Source organism: Podarcis filfolensis (assembly GCF_964270895.1).
Source record: "Podarcis filfolensis genome assembly, chromosome: 12".
Classification (NCBI taxonomy): domain Eukaryota; kingdom Metazoa; phylum Chordata; class Lepidosauria; order Squamata; family Lacertidae; genus Podarcis; species Podarcis filfolensis.
This window is the reverse complement of record NC_139614.1, coordinates 31,595,878-31,619,052: the sequence shown is the minus strand read 5'-3', so window position 1 is coordinate 31,619,052 and position 23,175 is coordinate 31,595,878. Positions and strand designations below refer to the sequence as shown.

Genomic DNA, 23,175 nt, shown 5'->3' with positions numbered 1-23,175 from the left:
GTTGAGAATAATTCATATGCAGCAGAGAATGTCTAGAGAGGCAGCATCCATGCTCATTGTTATCAATGTCAAGCCACAGTGGAAACGAAGTCACAAATATGTCAGAAGTGATTTAGGGGATTAGCAAAACAATACAGAGCTAGGTGACTGATACATATTGGGTTTAGTTACCCAATTTTAATTTCCACCTATTTGACAATGCTTCCCAAAGAACTTGATAGTTATATTTTATATGTGAAATAAATGCCATAAATTTACTTTAAAGAACTATGCAGCATCTGACAATATGAAGTATCCAAAGTCTAGTCCAAACAAATTTGAAGTGAAATAATGAACACAGTATGAATGCCAGTCCTTTTTTGTTCAGTCCTTTATAGCCCACTTCATAAACTAGAACATGGAATTTAAAAATCAATATAGTTTACTTAGACTAAATCTACTTAAATCCAAGTACAGTGGTATCTTGGTTCTCGAACTTAATGTGTTCCAAGAGCCCGTTCAACTCCTGAAACGGTTTGAAAACCAAGGCGCGGTTTCCGATTGGCTGCAGAAGCTTCCTGCATTCAAGCGGAAGCCGCGTTGGACGTTCGGCTTCTGAAAAATGTTCGCAAACCGGAACACTTACTTCCAGGTTTGCGGTGTTCAGGAGACGATTTGTTCGGCAACTAAGCTGTTCAGGAACCAAGGTACCACTGTACAAGCACTAGTTTCAAGCTGCAAGTTAAATTGCTCTAAAACACTTTGGTAATAAAGTTTATTTTTAAAAATCTGATACAATATAACCAACATCCTTTTGCATCAGTAAGCCTAAATTTTTAAGTCTGATCCTGAATATTCTTCAACCAAAGTTCTGAAATAATACAAAAAACACAGTGTTAATATATTGCCACCTGCTGGACATTTTCATCCCCCTCCTATAAGAGGTTAGGAATAAACTTGAGAGGGTTGGAGGGTTTTTTAAATAAGTCTGGCAGAGAAACGCATTGCATTTATATATATATTTTCTAAGGAAGTTCTCAGTATTCCTTGCTCTGAGATTCCTTAGAGTCTGGAGTTAGCTATTATTTTCACAGCAGCTTTTCTCACACATATCTCTTTTCTCAATCTTGCAGTAGTTATTTATGGGAACATATTCATGGTTGAATTTATTCATTTAACATCTTCCTTCCTGTTCTATGAAGAGGGTTTTGACATAGTTAAAATGAAGGGGGAGAAACTTTTCCAGGGTTCAGACATGTGGGGTAAATGAGAAGTCAAAATGTTGCGGAGGGAGCATAAAGAAAGGCATCACAAGCAAAACACTGATAGGTCTGCCAAAACAGATAAATGCATAAACACTTTGCCAAAGGCCCAGGACTGAAACTTAGATTCAAATTCCATCTCAGCCTGGTACTTTCTTGTTGGCCGACCTTGGAGAAATTGCTGTTCACCTCAGTGTCCCCATCTGCTAAGCTGAAATAATGAGCCGCTGGAGTGAATTCTTGCAACAAGAAAAAGAAGAAAAAAGAAAGAGTGTTGGTTGTCCTCCTGAACCTCTAAGGTAGGGATACTGTCAAATATTTTACTCCAAAACAGTAACTGCTTTCTATCATTCATATATATATATATATATATATATATATATATATATATATAGCATTTATATTTATAGAATTTTATATAGAACCTAACCAATATAAAATTCAACAAGGGAGGTAACAGAGGAAGAGGAAGAAGTGAGGGCAGGGGGGTAAAACGTGTTCTCCCTAGCAGAGAGCACGTGTTGCGGTGGGGGATACAAGCCACCACATTGTTGCTGGGCTGATTTGTGGAGGGACCCAGGCAGTGTATTGGTTAATCAGGTCGCTGGGGAGAACTGCTTGTTGCCAATTTTGAAGGAGGGGTCAGAGGTTTTAAATACTGGTCGCCCAACTTTGAGCGTTCTCTTGGCTGCTTGCACCTGCCCACCCTCCCTGTATTGGGGGGGGGGGTTGTTCGCTTGACCTTGCTATGCCTGTCATGGGGGCGTCTGCTTTGAGGCAGGCGCCTGGTAGGAATTTGTCCATTTGGCTGACTGGCTGGTGCCATTTGGTTTTGCCTACTGCGTAGCAAATCGTCACAACTTGTAAGGTTGGCGGTTAGGCATTGGTTCAAATTGGTTGGTGGAGGGGTAAGTGCCTACCCCTCCAATGGTGGTGCGGAAAGGGAATTCTGTTAAAGGAATCCAGGGGCTTGCCATTCTTTTCATCCTTGTCCCTGGCATCGGACTTGGGCCGTGCAAGCCACCAGGAGCATGAGGGTGAGAAGTGAGGGACTGAGGCCCAGCTTCATTTTCTCCGCAAAATTTGTTTCCCGCACTGGCTTTCGCTGGAATCCGGAAGTCCAGTTCTGTCCCCTGGGCAAGGACAGATAGTTGGAACCAATGCCTAAGCAACCACTCACTTGGATGTATTTAAATAAAGTTGTGGCCAAAATCGTGCCAAAAACCCAAACCAAAATTGATGTGTGATGTGTGAGTTATTGGGGGGTGGCTTGGGGACCTCGACACGCAAACAAGGAAGCAATATGGCAAGAATTCAAGGACACATTCCAGCCAGGTAAAAACACTAGAGGGCCAAAAGGCTGTGGCTTGGGAAGAGCTCAGAGGGCCAGACGGAAAGGCCATATTTGGCCCCCAGGTCTGAGGCTCCTCACCCCTTTAATATATGGTTGCTTCATGTGCACATGCTTAGGATGAGTTATAGGAAGGTGTGGGAAGGAAGGGGCTGCACCAAAGGCTTCATGGGAAAAGGCGGGGTGTGGGGAGGAGTGGGGCTTCCTCCCAACAAGGATAGTATTGCTTAAGAGTCAACCTAAGCAGAATAAGAGGGTTCTTTTGAGGGCAATATGGAGCTTGATGTAACCTTGACTCTGTTGAAATTCAGTTTGTGGATCAGGGCAGATAGTTATACTTATCATCCAGTTCCAAAGCCCCGTTTCTTTCCTTTTAAAAATTCCTTTGATGCGAATATTAAAATCACACAGAAGTTTTTAAAAAATACACTAAATACAAAAATCAACTTCGTGTATAAGATAAATCACACTCACAGTAGGCAGAATGTTATCCTCTATCAAAAATACACACACACACACACACACACACACACACACACAAACATACACACACACTACTGGGCTTGGTATTTCATTGACAAGTTTGAATGCGTCCATCCCATCTCCTGTAGAACACAGTCACATATAGGACGGTAGCAGCCCTGATGCATCCAAACCAGGACTAGACCAGATCAGTGGCGTAGCGTGGGGGGTGCAGGGGGGGCGGCCGCACCGGGCGCAACATCTGGGGGGGGGGCACTTGCACTCGCAGCTCTCTGCCCCTACCTGGCTCACTCACTCTAGGGGGCGCAAATTACTTGCCTTGCCCTGGGTGCTGACAACCCACGCTACGCCACTGGACTAGATAGATAGATACAGGAAGGGATTGGGACTTGAATGGAGCAGCAAGACTTTTAAAAGTAAATCCGCTCTCCTCTATATGGGAGGGTGGCGTTGCACACAGGCAGCCGAGCCTCAAAGTCTTCCTCCATGGGGGGGGGGGAGGTACGCTACCTCACCCCTTCGTCATCGCTGGCTGCGTTAGTAGCGTTTTGAGGCAGCCCCAGCCTATCAGCTGGCAGAGCAGGTGTGGCTGCGGGCAATTCAAACTCTGCACGGCCAGCTGGCTTTCTCCTCCTTGCCTCTTCATTGGATCACCCACCCACCCTCTTTTTCATGCTTTGCTCTGATATGACCTTGCTATGGCAGTTGTCTGTCGCCATATTGTTGGGGCCGGGTAGGAATTTTTCCCATTTGGCAAACTGGCACTGGCCATTTGGGTTTTCACCTACCTAGTAGCGGTCGTCACAACTTTTGTGAGGTTAGGGCATTGGGTGGTTGGAGGGGAGTTTGTTGCCTCACCTGCTCCTCCTCAGTAAGGGTATCCCGCTAAAGGGATCCGGGGTGTGAATCCTGTCCCATGGCCTGGGCCATGTCACAGCCCCTAAGGGGACCCCTCACAGTGTCACTATCTGACATAACCTATAGGGCACCCCCATTGGTGGTTTACCCTTACGTGGACTCCCTGCAGACAGGCAGGATTCAAAATATAGCCTGGCTTCACCACAATGCCTAAGCCAAACCGCTCACAACTTTAACCAATAAAGTTGTGGCCTATTTGAACCCATAAACCAAATATTTCGTGTCAGTGTGATTTATTGTTCTCCTGGGAACTTTGGGGCTCGGGTGCCTTGGAGCGCAATGGCCCTGACTGCAGCAGAGGGAGGAGCAGCACCTCAGGGAGGAGCAGCACCTCAGCTCCATGCAAGGTTTTTCTCCCCATCTGGAACTTACTGGAGTTCGGTTCCGGCACCTTTCAGCTGGGCTCCTTTGCCACAATAAAAGAACAAGGTAGGTGTTCATGGTGAGTTCTGGCACCCCTTTTTCTAAAAAAATAGCACTGGGGATACAGATGTATCACCAAAATATTTTACGGGTGGCGAAGGGACCAGGGCCCCATCGAGTTGGCACTATTTTCCTGAGACTTCGGGATACAGACACACGCCCGCCCACCCTCCCACCGACCCTACAGCAACACATCTGAATACTTTCTCGTGTCAAGAAACCTCATGAACTTCAAAGCCCTTCAGATGCAGAGTCACATATCATGCCAACTTTTTCTTTTATGTGCACAGAGATTTTGACCTGAGTAAGGTCAAACACACGATCCTGCATGTGAATTATCAAGGGGTACAGTCAGGGACATCTTGAGAGTATATTACTAGTTTCCACAGCAACAAAAAATCAAGATAATGTCTTCCATAAATCCATACACTGAGGTTTAGACTCTAAACAGAAAGCACTGAAGTACATTGAGTGATGTACTGATCGCAGCATGCTCAGAATACTACATAATATTTATAAACCTAACTCAGAATGTGTGTGTGTGTGTGAGAGATTTTTTTTTTATTTGCAATAATAAGCATCACAGTTCTTATTTCTAGTGGAAAAATAATGTTTTTGTGATAAATGGACTCTTTTCCATGCCCCCCAAACTGTTAAAGAGCAGGTTGCCCACAAGTTTAATCTCACCTGTGCTCTCCCAACAACTGCCTCCTGTGAGGGAGCCTATGCTGTTCACCTTGAGTTATATTGCTTTTCGCCAGTGCCACAGGACCGCAACAGGCAACCGTCAGATATTTTTTAAAAATTTGCTTTTTTATTGATTTTTTTAAGTTCAAAAAATATAAATCCATTTGCATAGACTTACAGATTTGGCTGCGTATGAGCATATAAATTATAACAAATAAAATGAAACTGCCAAAATAATATCATTTTTAACTTGTAGACTGGAGTTACGAGAGAGAATGAATGCCAGAGTAATTACAATTACATTATGATGCACAATAACATATGATGTTTAAGACTGGTGAACACGGGCAAATAATAGCTTATGTTCAAAATTACTATCAGGCCTTTTTCCCACACCAGAAGATAAACTCATGATCTGGCTCCTAGAGCCTGACTGTTGCTTATCCCAGAACTCTTCCATCATATGAAGCAAAGTAACAAGCTTCCACACAGTCACTAGGCTGCTGGGAAATGAACAGTGTGTGTTATTTTTTGTGTGCCACCAGCAACCATAGTAACTTAGACAACATCTAGGATAAGGCTTGGGAATCAAGCCAGCATAGAATAGCCAACACAATATTAATTCCAATGAAAAGGCCACCTCTGCAACCCTTTCCTGCTATGCTGTATGAAACTAAGCATCTAATTCCAAACCAGTATATGATGTGATATATTATCAGAAGATGTGAAATTAGGATGAGCTTGCAGAGACAAATAGAGCTGGTTAAACGGGCTGGAATGAAGCTTTGACATCTACACCTTTTCTGTTCTCACCCCTCCCTGAATGGACAAGAAAGTCACTATAAGTAGGCCTATATTTTGTTCTGTAAGCAGCTTAAAAATTGTGCCGCTGTGAACTTCCAAGGATCAAGGCAAATCAATAAAACTAAACCAATGAAACAGTACATTATTCACAAACCCACATTCTTTCATTCATGAGAACATTACAGTACTAGACTTCTACCCAGTTTAAACCAAGGGTATCTATGCATTGCAAGGGAGTAGATTGAATGCCCCTTTCAACACTCAATTCTAAGATTCTATTCTTATAAATGTAGAACTTTATGTTTTAGTTATACGTGTGATAATTTGGCAAAAACTAGAAAAAAGGGGAAGAGTGGGATTCTGAGAGGCTGGCAGACGAATCGTAAAATTCTGCTAAGTTGACAGTCACTATACCAGGATGTTAGTGAAGCACAGTTAAAATCCTAAATACAGCAAGAAATTAAATAGAAAGCACAAGACCAGTTATGTCATCTCTCACTTCTTAAAGCAACTCTCTGACAGTATCCCAGGCAACTTGGCTGCTACCTGTCAATCAAAACAGTGCACACTGATGTCACCACCTGCATGGAAGGCACCCATCAACACACAACAATGGCACAAATGCCTCAATAAAGCCTCCCTATGCAGTCTGTAGTTCCATCCACAAACCCTTATCAGGCATATAGCCAGAATTAGACCACACAATCTGTAAGACTCCACAGTCTAGTAGAGAAGAGGACACCAATGGGTGTTTTCAGCCACAAGCTCTCATGGCTTTCCCTCAAACAGGGGCTTAAATCCCAAACACCATCAGCAGCAAGACAATGGGAGAGGACAAAAGCACCCCTTTTACCAAGAGCCAGGATCAGACAAAGGAAGGATAGTCATCCAGTTGCAATCATCAGCCAAACTCCATAACCCAGCGGATGAAAACAGAAGCCATAGAAGTCTTACGGTGGAATTTACGATCCCATACAGACAATAGCTTAGATCTCAGGTTCTTGCTCCAACTTGATCTCATGGAAGGGATCCTTTTGTGAGGGGAAGGACCTCTTCCATGAATGCCACTCTCTTTCTGTGAATGGAGCAAAAGGTAATTTAACTGGGGCATGGCAGGGACAATTCACACAGAGTTTTATTTTTAAATGTTTGTTAGGAAATGAACATCACATAAAATGGAGGTGCTCCTCTCACCTGTCCTACTCTTATGAGACATTAAACATTCATTTATGGTGATCAAAAGAAGAAAAGAGGAACACTTCTCTGTTCAGCCGGGTTTATTAATTGAGAAAATGAGAATGAAATGTGCATCTCTTATGATGGACTAAATGTTTCATGGAGAAACAAGCTATTCAAGGACTCTCCCCCTTAGACATATGAAAAACAATAGGACACAGTATTAGATTTAGGGGTTTTAACCATTCTCTATTATTTGACCCACTTTAATGTAACTTCAGAATACTGCTACCCTTCCCAGCTGTAGAAGCCACCTGTAATTTCTATTTGCTTAAGTGCAGCTTTTATAGCTTTCTGTATCTACTGCATCCATTTTCTAATTGCCATCAATTTGAGCAGCAAGGGACATTTTTTAAAAACCTCAAAGCCAATTAAACCAGAAGTTCTCTCTTTCTATAATGTCAGGATCCATGTTGTCATACACACCTTTTACAGCAGCTGAATGCCTAGTTCCAAATGGCACTGCTTGGAAGCTAAGCAATATACCAAGCACTGTATTGTTCTCGATGGGGCCAACCTATCTTCTTTCTTTATGTTGTAACAATTGGCAGGAAAGCAGCTGACCAACTAAGGTCAACTAAATTAGAAGCATTTAAGATTCTGCTTATTTGTGGCATCGTAGCACTTAAGGGCTCTGTGTCATTATGACTTTACCAGTAGAAATTCACTGCAGCCTTAAATGCTTTTGATGCAGCTGGCCAAGTTGCCTTCAATTAACCAGTGCAGCTGGGCCAACAGCATCTGCCCTAAGAAAAATAATAATTTTGGAATTATTCTAGGTACCACTGAATATTGCAGTTTAAAACAGATCAAATTGCATTGCTCTGGAGCAAACAACGATCAGGACCAAGTGGTCAGGTCTCATTTTTCTTTTCTTTTCTTTTTCAATCAAAGCAGCTTTGACTGAAGCAGCAGTATACAGGAAGGTGATGTATTTAACACTCCCCCACAATACCATTTCCTTGTGCAAAATCATCCCTCCCCTCCAAAAAAAAAAGCTGGTATTTTCCCTGGACGAGAAAAAGAAAAGCGCAACGTAGGCGAATAAGCAAATTGTCTACCAGTGGGATGAAAGAAGGCAATTACTCTGGCAAAACCTTGGCCCAGCTTTAGTAACAGATTTAAAAAAGAAGTGGGGAACTGGTGGGCCCTTCAGTAGATGCCAGACTATAATTTCTATAATCCCTGATCATTGGCCACGCTGGCTGTGGCTGATGGGAGTTGTGGTCCCAAGACACCTGGAAGGCCGCAAGTTCCCCTTCCCTGCTTTAAAGAATGAAAAGAAGTACAATGCAGGTCAGCCAATACTATACAAGTTGGAAGTTGGAAGATGCAGCGCAGCAGACGTCTACTGTGCCGAAGAATGCCATTTAACGAAAAGGTTACCTAAGTTATTTATCTTATGCTGCCTAGACTCGGTTAGCCACTGGTTATTGTTGTTAATAATGCAGTCAGACCTTGGCTCCCGAACGCTGCAAGCCCAGAAGTGAGTGTTCCGTTTTGCAAACTGTTTTTGGAATCCAAAAGTCCAACGGGGCTTCCAATTGGCTGCAGGAGGTTCTTGCAGCCAATCGGAAGCCGCACCTTGGTTTCCAAACGTTTTGGAAGTCAAACGGACTTCCGGAATGGATTCCGTTCGACTTCCGAGGTACCACTGTAATGTTGTTGCTGTTTAGATTTCTCACCCACTCTTCACCATAAGATCTCAGGGCTGGTTATAGCAATGTGAAAAATACAATACAGTGGTACCTCAGGTTAAGTACTTAATTCGTTCCGGAGGTCCGTTCTTAACCTGAAACTGTTCTTAACCTGAAGCACCACTTTAGCTGTTGGGGCCTCCTGGTGCCGCCGTGCTGCTGGAGCCCGATTTCTGTTCTCATCCTGAAGCAAAGTTCTTAACCTGAAGCACTATTTCTGGGTTAGTGGAGTCTGTAATCTGAAGTGTCTGTAACCTGAAGTGTATGTAACCTGAGGTACCACTGTACGGAAATTGAAAGAATAGAGTGGGTCCTAAAAACACGCATCTCGGGTGTTTGTGACCAGGGTAAAGAGGTGTGTCTTCAGCATATGAGGAAAACCATAGAATGAACGTGCCAGTGAGGAAGGAATTAAGTCCTTCACAAGACTTAATCTCCAAGAAAAGAGAGCCCCAGTAGTAAACTGCAGGACAGAGTGTTCTGTTCAACTAAGAAAATGCAATACAATTATTATAGCCTGACTGCCAAGAGGGGAAGATGTGTGGGATGTAGGCATCACAATTCTAGCCCACCTATTAATGAGTATTTTTTAAACTTTCCCGACACTCTTTTAAAAGCCTATATGTAAAGCTAATGCTGTCAAGACAGAACCTGAAATGTGGATATAACTGCAAAAGAAGAGGTGGGGCCAATCTTTCCTTCTGCAACAAGTGCTGTATGTGTGATGATTATCCATCTGGTGGACAGAGATTATTGGTCCACACACTCAATGCAAAGAGCTTCTGCTGACTCTTAAAGATCAAAAGAGTTATTGGAGAGCAGCACTGACAAGACAGAGAAGCTCAAGAGGAACATAGGAAGTTGTTTTTTACCGGGTCACCTATTTGTCCATCTAGCCCAGTCTTGTCTACTAGGGATTTCTACTAGTACAGGTATCATCTTCCATTCTGTCCTGTATTTGCCACACGCAGCACTGTTTCCATTCTACTGCAGTTTGTCTCGCTGTCTGCTGGAGCAAAATTATGTGGTTTGTATAATTAATCGTGTAAACTATGGTTACCATTATGTTATTCCACCCCGTTCGATTCAGTGCAAAGCCAAGCCAATGAGCTGGGTATAATTAATTACATATCATTTGCAGATTAAAAGCAACTATAACAGCAAATGTCAATTGTATCCCTGGATTGATTTCCATTGCAGACATAGAAAGAATAAGCAAACATTGTTGATTTCTGCTCCTGTTTCTATTTTCGTAGGAATTCTCTCAAAACCTTATTGTCTATTCTGACTGGTAGCAGCTCTCAGCAGCTCTCGCAGGCAGAAGTCTTTCGCACCACTTGCTATCTAATCCTTCTAACAGGAGATATCAGAAATGGAACATGGAGCTTTCTACAGGAAAAGCATGTGCTCTGTCACTGAACTATGGCCCCTCTGCATGTTATAACTGTTGTTGAGTCAGCTCCATCCTAAACTTTGTGGGCAAATTTTAGGCTAAGGCTAGAAGAGTTCTAGTTATGCACTTTGTGTTTTATCCATTTTTAAATTAAAAGCAAGTAAGCAGGCAGACTCCACCTCAGTTTCCTTCTCTTCTCAACCCCACCTTACTTAATCATTTTCTCCCATTTATCCAAATACAGTGGTACCTCGGGTTAAGAACTTAATTCATTCTGGATGTCCGTTCTTAACCTGAAACTGTTCTTAACCTGAAGCACCACTTTAGCTAATGGGGCCTCTCGCTGCCACCGCGCCACCGCTGCACGATTTCTGTTCTCATCCTGAAGCAAAGTTCTTAACCCGAGGTACTATTTCTGGGTTAGTGGAGTCTGTAACCTGAAGCGTCTGTAACCCGAGGTACCACTGTACAACATTTACTTCAGCTCAAGGCATTGCCTAACAAAAAGGAAACGCAAGTATCGCACTAGAAACTACAAATGAATAGAGTACAATGCACCAAGCGCTGCTCCCTCTCTATAGCTTTCAAGATGGCTTGTGCTGAAGGACCCTTCAGAAAAGAGCACCTTGCATAAATAAATAGAAGTAGGAAAGCAGAAATATTGAAATCCAGCCCGTTTGTTAAATTATTGTTAGAACATGTTTCCAGCGCTCAATATGATTGTCAGTAAGTATAATGCGTGCCACAAATACATATTCAATCATTGTTTCAATGATACGTTAGAAAAGCATAAGCAACCAGAACAAACAAACAAACATGAACACAACAAATTCTAGAGTCAGTAGCCACATGCCTTCTGAAACAGATACCTTTTACAACTTTTATGGAAGTCCACGGAGAAGGAGCAACCTCACATCTCTTTGGGGAGAAGGTTCCAGGACTTTGAGGCAACTGTGATCAAGATCCTGGTCCTCACAGAAGACAATGTTGTTACCTCCAAACCTGAAATTACTTGGTCCAAAACCCCACCACCACAACCCAGAATAGCTACCAAGGGGGCTCATGCATGGAAAAGCAGTCTCAACTATTTTAACAATGGCTTCAATTTGCTTTTACATGTTTTTATGTTACACGGTGCCCTGGCATTTTGCGAGAGAATGGTATAGAGGTACTTTTATAACCAAACTATAAATAGGCCCAGGCTGTGAAAGGAAGCATGAGTCTTCTGAATTCATCCTGGAATTAAGCAGGCAACCAGTACGCTTGCTGCAATATATATATATATATATATATATATATATATATATATATATATATATATATATATGTTCTTGCCCTCTAGTACCCAGCTTCATATTGAACCAACTGTAGTTCCCAGTTGTCTTTATGAGCAGGAGCCCTACATGGGGCACTCAACAGTAGTCAATCTTAGAAGTTATGAAAGGATATGTTCACATGGTGAGATGCCTCCTTTGCAAGAATTATGCTTGCTTAAGGTACTTATTGTTGCTTGAAAAGAATCTCAGTTATAGAAGCCTGTAGACAACTCATCACTCATTATGTTCCAGCCATCACTACATACTTCTTTTGGCCCAGCATGCCATTTTGTATTTTACAATATGCCAGATTTATATTTATCCTTATCATAATCACTATCACCATCTGCTATGGAATGCTTACCAAAACAATGCATGCCACTCAATCTTTGAAGGGAGAAATATCTTGCCACCAAACAAGACTTGTTTTAATGTAAATTCTGGGCCAGCTTCTTTTAACCTAACAGTTAGGAGACTCTAAGAGAGCTTCATGACTATACATGATATGGCAAACAATTTAATGCACATGGCCTCCCGCCAAAGAGTCCTGGGAACTGTAGTTTGATACGGGTACTGATATTTGTAGCTTTGTAAGGGGTACAGTTGCCAGGATTTTTTTGGGGGGGAGCCATATGTCATGGTCCGGTTCACAGGCGATCGAAGTACTGGCTGGGGACGTCAGGACCGGGGGCAAGATGGTGGGGTGGGAGCAAGAACAGGGGTCCGGAAGCCAGGAGTCAGGAAGCCAAGAGTCAGAGGGTCAGAGAGCCGGGAGTCAAGAAGCCAAGGGTCCGAGGACCAGGAAGCAAGGAGTCTTGAAGTCAGGGGTTCGAGGATCAAGAAGCAAGGAGTCAAGAAGCCAAGGGTCCGAGGGCCAGGAAGCAAGAAGCCAAATGCAGCAAAGCAGGGAACATGTTGCTGTGGCAAAGAGCCAAAGGGAAATGCTGACCTTATATCCCTTCCCAGCTCTTGCCACCAGGTGCTGTGAGTTACCAATCAGCCTCGCCTTGCCTCTTCAGAACAAACTTAGGAAGGCCCCAGTCCTGCAAAGTCCTATTGGTCACAGGGCCTGGCTCCTGCACGCACACCTGACACCATATGCTTTCAAAGTGACCAAAGATGCTCTAAAAATGTTTGTGGTAGTAACTGTATCAGGTTTAATATGGGAAGATAAGAAGAGTTTGCTGGATTAGGTCAACAACCCATCTGGACCAGCATCCTGTTCTCGCAGTGGCCACCCAGATCCCTTTGGGAAACTCCCAAACACGTCCTGAGGGCAAAAGCCCTCTTCTGGTTACCTGCAACTTGTATTCAGAAGGATTACTGCCTCCGACCACAGAGGCAAAGCGTATAGTACTCATGTTTATATTCTCAAAGGCCCCCGCAGCGCACTGCCCACTTCATTCCAGCATGCCTCTGCTAAACCATCTTCAGCAGCTGCAACCACCATACCTATTGACTGTGTCAACTTCAAGGTTCCTGCTCTTCTAATCCTCATTTTTAATGCTCTCCTTCATCTCTGACAGCATCTCTTCACTCCTATCTTCATAAACGCCTTCCCTCTCTTAAACCTCAAGCTTACCCTTTGTTGCTCTCGCTCACTTTTGTGAGCCTTTCTCTGCCTTTCTCTGTTGCCACTTCTTCCTCCAAAATCCAGTTGAAGACCCAGCACAACCTTCTCAAAACAGTGCTCCTTAATTTGCTGCCACCTTGATGATAGCTTTCTAGCAAAGGTCTGTGTGACTTCTGCCTTACACAGCACCGAGAAATCAGCTGTTGTTGTTTAGTTGTTTAGTCGTGTCTGACTCTTCGTGACCCCATGGACCAGAGCACGCCAGGCACTCCTGTCTTCCACTGTCTCCTGCAGTTTGGTCAAACTCATGTTGGTAGCTTCAAGAACACTGTCCAACCATCTCGTCCTCTGTCATCCCCTTCTCCTTGTGCTCTCCATCTTTCCCAACATCAGGGTCTTTTCCAGGGAGTCTTCTCTTCTCATGAGGTGGCCAAAGTACTGGAGCCTCAGCTTCATCTGTCCTTCCAGTGAGCACTCAGGACTGATTTCCTGAAGAATGGATAGGTTTGATCTTCTTGCAGTCCATGGGACTCTCAAGAGTCTCCTCCAGCACCATAATTCAAAAGCATCAATTCTTCAGCAATCAGCCTTCTTTATGTTCCAGCTCTCACTTCCATACATCACTACTGGGAAAACCACTGAGAAATCAGCTAGATCTAAATAAATACCTAATAGTTGCATGTTCTCAGCATTGCCACACTATTGAGGTGTTTCAGGTGGGGAGGCAAAAATCTCAGTCTACTCTCTTAACATCTGCTTTATTTATCATTTGAAATAAACCAAAAACTCCAATAAACTTCCTGAAACCTAATTAAACATATTCAGCATCAGTGACTAACCAAGCAATGAGGAGAATTACCCAGGTATTCAGCTCCATCTCTTCACCTGTAAAAGTGAAATCTGATGTGTTCTCAGCTCTTATTGTAGATGATTAGCTGGGGAGCTAGATTCAGCAGTACTGTATTCATTATGTATGGCTGGAAGATACATAGAATTTAACCTTCCTTTATTCCCAATAAAATTTACTTGGATGGGAACTGTTGCTAATGTAGATGTTCTTGCTAGGATTATGCCTACAATGGGATGCTGGTGGCGCTGTGGTCTAAACCATCCAGCCTTTTATGGGAAGGTTGGCGGTTCGAATCCCTGCAACAGGGTGAGCTCCTGTTGCTCTGTCCCAGTTTCTGTCAACCTAGCAGTTTGAAAGCACACCAGTGCAAGTAGATAAATAGGTACCATTGCGGTGGGAAGGTAAATAGCGTTTCCATGCGCTCTGGCTTCTGTCACGGTGTTCCGTTGCTGGAACACCGTGACAGTCATGCTGGCCACATGACCCAGAAAGCTGTCTGTGGACAAACGCCGGCTCCCTCGGCCTGAAAGTGAGATGAGCGCCACAACCCCATAGTCGCCTTTGACTGGACTTAACTGTCCAGGGGTCCTTTACCCTTACCTTTTACCTTTATCCCTACAATATTGTTAGCCTTTAAATTATGTCCTTAGTGGCATCTAGCTGTGATCACATGCATTTTTTTTACTGGAAATCATATTCCATGAAAATCAACAGTACTTATGTTTAAGAAAGTCTGTTTTAATCTGGAGTGCATAATTCAATTTCATAAACCATCATAAATAAAAGGATGTTTCTTACAAGGAAGCATTCACCTTTGTCCTGACTACTGCCCAAACCCAAAAGAAACAATTCACCCATGAACTACAGTATATGTTCACTTATCCCATGATGAAAGATAGTAAAGTTAATATTATCAATTCAGCATCTCATTCTTGCTTTGAAAATATGGAGGTTTTTAAGTAAGTTCAGAGGTAATTATCTCAGGATAGCCAGCTGTGCAAACTGGCTGAATGAAAGGTAATCAGGGTATTTAATATAGAGTATCGTTAACCATTATTGAGTTGTTTTATCACTTTCAGAGGCATGAAACTGGGTGATTGGCTAACCTCTATAAAGCTGTTGCCATATGTTCTTGTTCATGCCAACCACTGCCTTTTATGACTGTGGATACTGTGTTGGAGAAAGATCAAGGAGACATTTTCAAATGTCTGCTTAGCCATGAAACTCAACCATGTGTCAGTTACTTTCCCTCACTTTAGCATATCTTACATGGTTGTTTTGAGGATAACTTTTTTTTTGCCAGGTGCAGGGATTCCCCTGAACTACTTATAGAATGGAAGAATAGGAACATACGGTAAATATAAACAACGTTATAACATCTTTGGCATGGCAGTGAGTGGAAAATATAATTCATAAGAGTCCAAATATATCTTAAGGCTGCAATCCAGTATCTACTTTCTTGAGAGGAAGTTCCATGGAACTCAATGGGTGATCTTCTGAGTAGTGTTGATTATGGTGGTGCTGCAAAACCTAATTTCTTTGCAATACCTGGTAGAATCTGACTCATGTCACCCTCACAAACAAATGAGATCAAATATCACTGCAGGGTTGCTCTGAAAACACTGCTTGAAAAGCAGTGACAACCAGCAAGGTTAGGACTAACTGGTAATTGTAGTTTACTGCTCTAGAAAACTTAACATTCTCCATAACTATAATTTTAATAGCTACTGAATAGCCGCTACTATAATTTCAATAGCTACTGAATAGAGGGTGATAGACCAGTCTAAGCATCAGCTCTGCCTAGCCCTCACCCATCACTGTGCCACAGCCCTGAAATTTTTATTTTTTTGCTCAGCCTCCTCCCTACAGCTGATCTTAACAGATGAAAAAGACACCTGGATACCTGACCATGGCTTTCCCACTAATTAGGCCCTATAATTCAGCATGATTCTTCCACAAGTGTTTTTCCATATTTAACCTGAAATTCCTGCAAGTTACACAACGGTGTAGCTTTAATATGGCACAATGTGGCTCTTAATTTTGTGGGTCAGCCCTTTGGCTCTGCTGCTGTTTATGGAGACTGGAGGTAGAGCCTAATTTCTTGTATCTAAAAAAAAAAAGGAAGAATTCACAGTGATGAACAGAGTCGGGCAGTTCACAGGCCACACAGCCAAAACTTCAAGCATCACAGAGAGATAGCTGTTATCACCAAAATGCACTTCTCTTCATTTCCTCCAAGGGCCTCAAAGATATAGGAAAAAAACCCAAGGCATATCCAAGAGAATTAATACATATATGTATGTTATACGTGTGTGTGTGTGTGTGATTATTATTAATTAATCATTATTATTAATCTAAAACAGGGGATGCTAGACCCCAACCCAGGGGTTTGATGCACCTTTCTAAGAATTTTTTTTCTGGAATGCCAAGACCCTACCAATTTTGGCAGCAGTGGTAAAAGGAAAAATGAATAAAGTAAACACAGCACTGGGAGGCCCAGAGAAGTTAACAGACCCACCCCACCTAATACTGGGTAGCCCCCTTTCTGCTGATAAGATTGATCATTTGATTATTCGAAGATAGGGCAGTAGGTGGGGATCCTGTGGAGGGGAACACCTGCAAGAGTGTTGGGTGGCAACACCCAATGCTAGACTCTGGAAAGTTGACTAATAGTTTTTGGCTTGAGGGCCACATTCAGCCTTGGTCACCCCTACTTTAAATGGTACTATTTTCTCTACCACAGGTATCTCCTAGTGAGAAAAGCTACAGTGTTTCACTTCTAGATAATATTAAGGGTGGTTTTTTTAAAAGGCATAAGATTCCTCCAAGGAAACCAAAATGGCAGCCCTACTTGCTCTGTTCACAAACTGTTGCTATTTGAGCAGAGCTGGCCCGCCCGTGAGGCAAAGTGAGGCAACTCCCTCCCCCCCACCCATGGCCTTTGATTCAAAGGTTGATTTGATTCTCTCTCCTTGTTCCCTGGCAGGTGGCAGGGGAGGAGCCATTTTGTGGTTTGCCTCAGGTACCTAAATGTCTTAGGCTGGCCCTGTAATTGAGGCATACTGGAGGTTAAATCCACAGAGAACGGAAGCTTTAAAGCAGCACCCCTCTGAGTTAATGGCATTGTTCTTTCTCTCCTGCCTTCCTCCTGCCAGGACTTTTTGGCGGGAAAATTATCTTTGAATGTTCAGAAGTAAATCATTTCCTTTGAAATACCCTCTCCTCCAAATTAGTCCTTATTGTTTAATTGTACCTACTGCTATTGGCAAATTAAGTCTGTATTATTTAACTGTCCCAATAGCTATAGGCAAACAAGGGCATTTAAATCAAATAATGTGCCATTGTACATATTTTTAAGTGTTCTTTTTATGATCTTGCTGCACGTGCTTCCAAATGATTGCTTGGGGCTGCTAATGGGGCCCAAGCAGTTATTGGGTAGAATGTGTGGCAAGATTATAAAAAGAACCTTTTTGCACACAAAAAAGCAGAATGGTCTTTGCTTTAAATATACTTGGAACGTGCTTCCAAGTAATTGCTTGGGCCCATTAGCAGCCCCGTTATGAGGCAACAGGAGATGGCTGCCCGACAGCCAAACTACACATTACGTTAAATGAGTCTTTGCACTTGCATCTCTGTGTTGTTACCTTTTTAAAGCAGCCGCCGCTGGAGATGGTGGCCGCAGTGCTGTGGTTGGGACTGTGGTGCAAGTGGGAGATCCGTACTCCAACATTTCTCTGGTGAAAATAGGGACATCCTAAGGGAAAGCGGGACATCCCAGGATCAAATCAGAAACCAGGATGGCTTTTGTAAATCTGGGACTGTCCCTGGAAAATAGGGACACTTGGAAGGTCTGGGAGGATGGGGACAAAAGTAAACTCTGTTGGCTTCACCCGACTCTTCCTACCCTGCCTTTCACACCATAAAACTGCATACATTCTCAAATGCGGAATATCAAGATGCTTCTAAAGAACGCCACAAAGATCTGGGCTTTCTTGGATGGGAGAGGAAGTGTGTAACCTCAAAATTTCAGGGGGAATCCCAAGAGTGTGGGGAACACCAGAAGGTGTTGCAGCAGGCAAGGTTTTCCTATAGTCAGTGTCAGTGTGGTATCTGTGGATCTGGGAAGCGTACTCACTGTGTGAGAAAGCCTTGCAGTGAGCCTTCCCCAATACCAGAAAGCAGCAGGAGCCAGGAAGCAGTCAGTAGCCAGGAGGCAGTCAAGTAGCTGTATTTCTTAGTAAACTACAGATCAGCTACTCAGCACAGCAGCTAGGACTTGCTACACAGGCAAGACTAAGACTCCAGCCCATTCCCACTCAGCTTTAGAAGGAACTATACCTAGGAAGGGGAGTTTCTACTACAGACTAGGCATGTCTCTTAAGGAGAGAGGCCACAATCAAGCGGCAGATATGAAACAAAGGCACATCTTATTCCCATAGTATATTCTTCTGAACATAGCTGTCTACCTCTTTTTCCCCTCCAGATATGAAAACTTCTTCTCAGTCTGGGCTCTTCCTGCAGCACCAATACTCACACACAAACAAACAAAGTTTGAAGTCTGAATAAAAGTCCCAAAGCCAATCAATATCCAGTCACAGAGCAAAAGGTCTCCATTTGAAGAAGGCTGGTTTTCTATCCTGAGTTTAGACACCTTACTTTGAAATTATCCCAGGCAGCCTCACCAAGAGACCTCATGATTAGCGTCTTAGTGCAAAGCAAATCACTTCAAAGATAAATAAATCCCTGTGCCTTTTATGCTGTCACATTCTGTTTTTTATTCTTAACACTGTTTTGTTATGAGGTTCTTTTTTAAAAAAAGACACAAATTATGTCTGTTGCCTTGAGTTCCTTTTAACAGAAATGCAATTAGCAAATTTAAGAAACAATTAGCGTTCTAGACCAGAGACACATCTTGACATAGACAAATGGAACACACTGTGCTCATTAGCCTGCATCACATTTACAGTACTTAAATTTGTAGAAAATTTGAAGGCTCAATTCGGATAAACTCAGTTTGGATAAGTGTTAGTCTTGTAACACCTTAAAGACTAACAAATGATGTCATAAGCTTTCATGGACATGAGTCCACTTCAGCAGATATAGAAAGTGTAGAATCTGTATCCTGAGATACAGATTTATGGGAACATGGCTGGAGTACGGTTGTAAACAGTGAGGTCAGAAGGAAAGAAAATGCAGAAAGCACAGACATCATTAAGAGTGATAATTGAGTCATAAACAAGTGATATTAATCAACAATAGTTTTGTGAATAACAAAGGCATCCTAGCATTGGAAAACAAGTTAACAGAGACTGTGATAAAACATTTGTCCCAGTTCAAGCCACACTGAACTGAACCTCTTGATGGATTGTAATTCAATACTGTAGTTTAGAGATGTCAGGATGCAGTGAGTGTTTAGTCCCCTAGATGAAATGCCACTCCAAGCCTCATGTAACTTTATAAAGAGAGACTGGTATTCTCAAGAAGAGGTTTCTGATCTAGGTGTTTTTTCTTGAGTACATATCCTGTCTGTCTGCTTCTCTGTCCCATCTAGTTAATGTAATAAATTCTTGCAGGCAGGTATAATATCTTTCCCACTCTTTTTTCAGAAAGATAGTAACAGACGGTCATCTCACAGCTGGATCTCCCAGAAAAACAATTATGGTTGTAGCAAGTAGCATAATTTCCGAGGATCAACCTTTGCTGTTTCTGCAGCTAGTGTAAATTTCAGAACTTATTTTCTTAGCAACAAGAAGAAACCAAAGTGGGGAAAAGTTTGTTGAGTGGGACTCTCTTAAAAAAAGAAATTGTAGAACTGTATGAATAAGTTTGCATACCATCTACTGACATTACCGTAGTTTGGGAATAGAAATAAATATTAAGTGCCTTTTCACAGAGGAGAGATAATTTTATTAAAATAGCTATGTTATTTAAGAATTAATTCTGGGCATAAAATACTGGGTTTATTCAGTGTCACCATCTATAAAACTATTTTCCCCCAGTATGTGGAAAAACCAAGACAATGCAAGAAAGATCAGCTATGCTGAAGTTATCAACAGCCGCATAAAAGCATCAAATGCAGAGAGCTCCAGAAGAATGGATTTCCACAAATGAGTCAGTTTTTGACAGATTGGAACAGTCCTCCACACCATATCCTAGCCACAGGAAAAGAAGACTCTGTGCCATTTCTGCAGGGGTTAGGGAGGAATATGTATGGGTAAATTCAATTGTTAAACCCACTCTGTCCTCGTTTCACTCAAGTCATCTTGCAAACAGCTACAAAGAGAACTAATATTTCCGGTAACAGTAGCAGGGACTCTACTACTGCTAATTGACATGAATGCCAACAAGCATATTCAGAGTATAAACACAAAGAGCAGTAGTCAGACACAAAAAAATGTGATAAGCCAACTACTGAGCACTGACATAAGGAGTCTATGCAATGGAGCAAGCCCTTTATATGTTATTTTCACTGTAAGCAGCCAAGTGGGTCTGGTCCAGAGGGAAAGGCAGAAAATAAATCAAGTAACTAAAAATCTGGTGGTCTGTTGCTGAACCAGGTTTTTGTATCCGATAGAAGAGCAAAACTCACAACTGCTCGCACAATTCTTGCTCCTTCTAAAGCAATATACACACACACCCTTGCTTAGAAATCTGCTCAAATGCCATTTAGGAAGGAGGTGGGGATGGGGAAGCCTAACAACAGGGAGCCAGGATCACAAAAGGGGCTTTCCTTGTAATTTGAACACGCAACAAAACACACATGTGGAATCTATTTGCCATTCAGAGAAATACCCAGATGCTAAATGCAGAATGATGCGAACAATAAAATGATACTATTTTAAAAATGTAACATACTGACGCTTGCTAAGTGGCTGGAATAAACGTAATACAATAATAATCTGAGATGTGAAATATCAAGTCATTGTGCATTAACCTGGTGCCACTTAAATGTCCTGTGATTGGAGATTGCTTCCACCTGTAGTTTGCTCTGCATCTGTGTCACAAAAGCAAGATTAAAACTGCAAGGTTCAACTGGGTCTCCCTGTCACCTAAGTTATGGTGTCCTTCCTGCAACCTGCCAATGCAGCCATCGCTTTCCTCACTGCTGCCTCAGAAGTCTTCTTCATGGAGCAGTTCTAACTCCTTTTCATGAGCAACATTTAACACAGCTCCAACCGTACCAGGCATTTGCTTGCTAATATTTCCATCTACATTCTACAAACAGTGTGACATTCGTGACTGCCTCCCAAGACTGTGGCTGCCATCCCTTGATTAAGCATTGCAGAAAGATCAAGTTGTTTTCAACATGATTGGCACATGCCTCCACAGATCATCTCCCCAGATGGATCAGAGTTAACATCATCACTGGGAAATCCTCACCCAAGTTAGACTCAAGGGAGAGGCACCGAAGAGCAGCATTAAGGTCTGGGCATCAAGGCATAAGTTTCCGCAACAAAATTCACCCACCCCACTTCCAGGAGGAAAAGGTCAGCCAGGATCTGCAACAGTAGACTGCCTATGGATCTGCAACTATAGCCAACCAAGAACTCCCCCCTCTAGGAACTGACCTTAGAACAGTTTCCCCCCAACTTGGTGCCCTCCAGATGTTAAGGACTACAACTCCCATCATCCTTGACCACTGACCACGCTGATGGGAACTGTACTCCCAAATCGTCAGGCTGGGAAAGGCTGCCTTAGAGAATCCACCAGGCGTCTTGATATCGTCCCCATCTCCTTTATACCTGCAGATCCAGCTTCCTAAAAGGGAAACAGGCTCCCTACTAAAGAGCCCTCGTGCGACCAGGTAAGCTGAGGCAAAACGGTCTTCAGGTCTGGGGATACCTGAAGACTACCATTTGCTCCACTGCCTCTTTCCTGCACGACCGCTTGCGGCTTCCATCGCCGGCGTTTCCCAACATTAGTTCCGCCCCAAATAAACGAAAACGGCGAAAACTTGCGAGGACTCACCGCTCTCATGGATCCGCCAGGAGGGAGTCGGTGTTCTCCGGTTCCCCGCCGAAGCAGCTGGTTGCAATCCCGCCTAGGAAGCCGAGAGTCGAGCGGTCGTTGCGCGAGTTGGTTCCTTAAATCCCATACAAAGAGAGCGCACGGGGGGAATCGCCCCAGCCAGCAGCTTTGCTTTCCAGCCGCCCTTGCTCCGGCACCCCCAACCCCCAAGACCGACCAGGGGCAGAGATCAAGCCCAGCGGGTCTTCCTGCAGACTCGGCAGCCCTTCGAGGCTCAAGCGAGCTGCTTGCACGCCCAGCCACCAAGCGGCCAGCGCGCAGCCAAGGAAGAGCAGCGCCTCCTCGCCCCGGTCCCAGCCAAAGGAGCCGGGCGCCTCTTGCGCTTTAAAGGAGCCGCACGCTCGGCGACGGGAGAGCGCCGCTGAATGGCGCAGGAGCTCGGCGAGCGGGCGAGAGGGGGCGAGAGGGGCGGGGGCTCCCTCGGGAAGAGGAGGGGGCCGAGAGCCGAAGCGCAATTCTTCCCAGCACTGAGAGATGTTCCCCTTCCAAAAGTCCAGAACCGAAGGAGAAAGACAAAGGGAGAGCCTCTGAGCGCGTGTGAAGTGCCTTTCACACACACACACACACACACCCCTCCCCGAGTCAGAAACCACCTTGGCTCTCTGCGGAGCTTCCTTTCCAAGCCGATCAGAATGAAAGGATCTTGATCACACAGGAGGGAGAAACCAGCCATCTTTCATGGGGAGATGGAGCCAATGGCTCCCCCGTGCCCGTACCCGCCCCAGAAAAAACAAAAACAAACCTTTGAGTCCAAACTTACCTAGCAAATCCTTCACAAAGACAAATAGAGATTGCATTTGCAACCCTCCTGTTGCAGCCTTGTTGCAAGCCCTTTCTGCTCTTGCCTTGACACCTATCAATCAGTTGTTCCTCTTGGCAGGAAGACGGTGCCTGATGCCACCTGAATGGTTTGTATGAGTGTAGCCACAATTCATTTCTCACACACACAAAAGACTACCCAAGGCAAGGTTTAGGTAAAGGGACCCCTGACCATTAGGTCCAGTCATGGCCGACTCCGGGGTTGCGGCGCTCATCTGGCTTTATTGGCCGAGGGAGCCGGCGTACAGCTTCCGGGTCATGTGGCCAGCATGACTAAGCCGCTTCTGGCGAACCAGAGCAGCGCACGGAAATGCCGTTTACCTTCCCACCGGAGCGGTACCTATTTACCTACTTGC

The 23,175-nt window shown here is 43.6% G+C and overlaps 1 protein-coding gene across 4 annotated transcripts in view; it reads right to left on the bottom strand.

Moving 5' to 3' along the window:
• Nucleotides 1–22,367, bottom strand: part of CALCR (calcitonin receptor) — a 145,633-nt gene extending 123,266 nt beyond the window's left edge. For 2 of the 4 annotated variants that reach the window (XM_083578759.1, XM_083578758.1), the window contains exon 1: nt 21,941–22,343. Coding sequence is in view for 2 of the 4 variants with exons in the window: in XM_083578758.1 (XP_083434884.1) it covers nt 21,941–21,949 (9 nt within the window). In the remaining 2 variants the exon portion in view is untranslated. Of the gene's footprint in view, nt 1–21,940 lie in introns of all 4 variants that reach the window. The other 2 variants (XM_083578754.1, XM_083578753.1) reach the window with 2 other exon arrangements.
• Between the last annotated feature and the right edge of the window lie 808 nt (nt 22,368–23,175).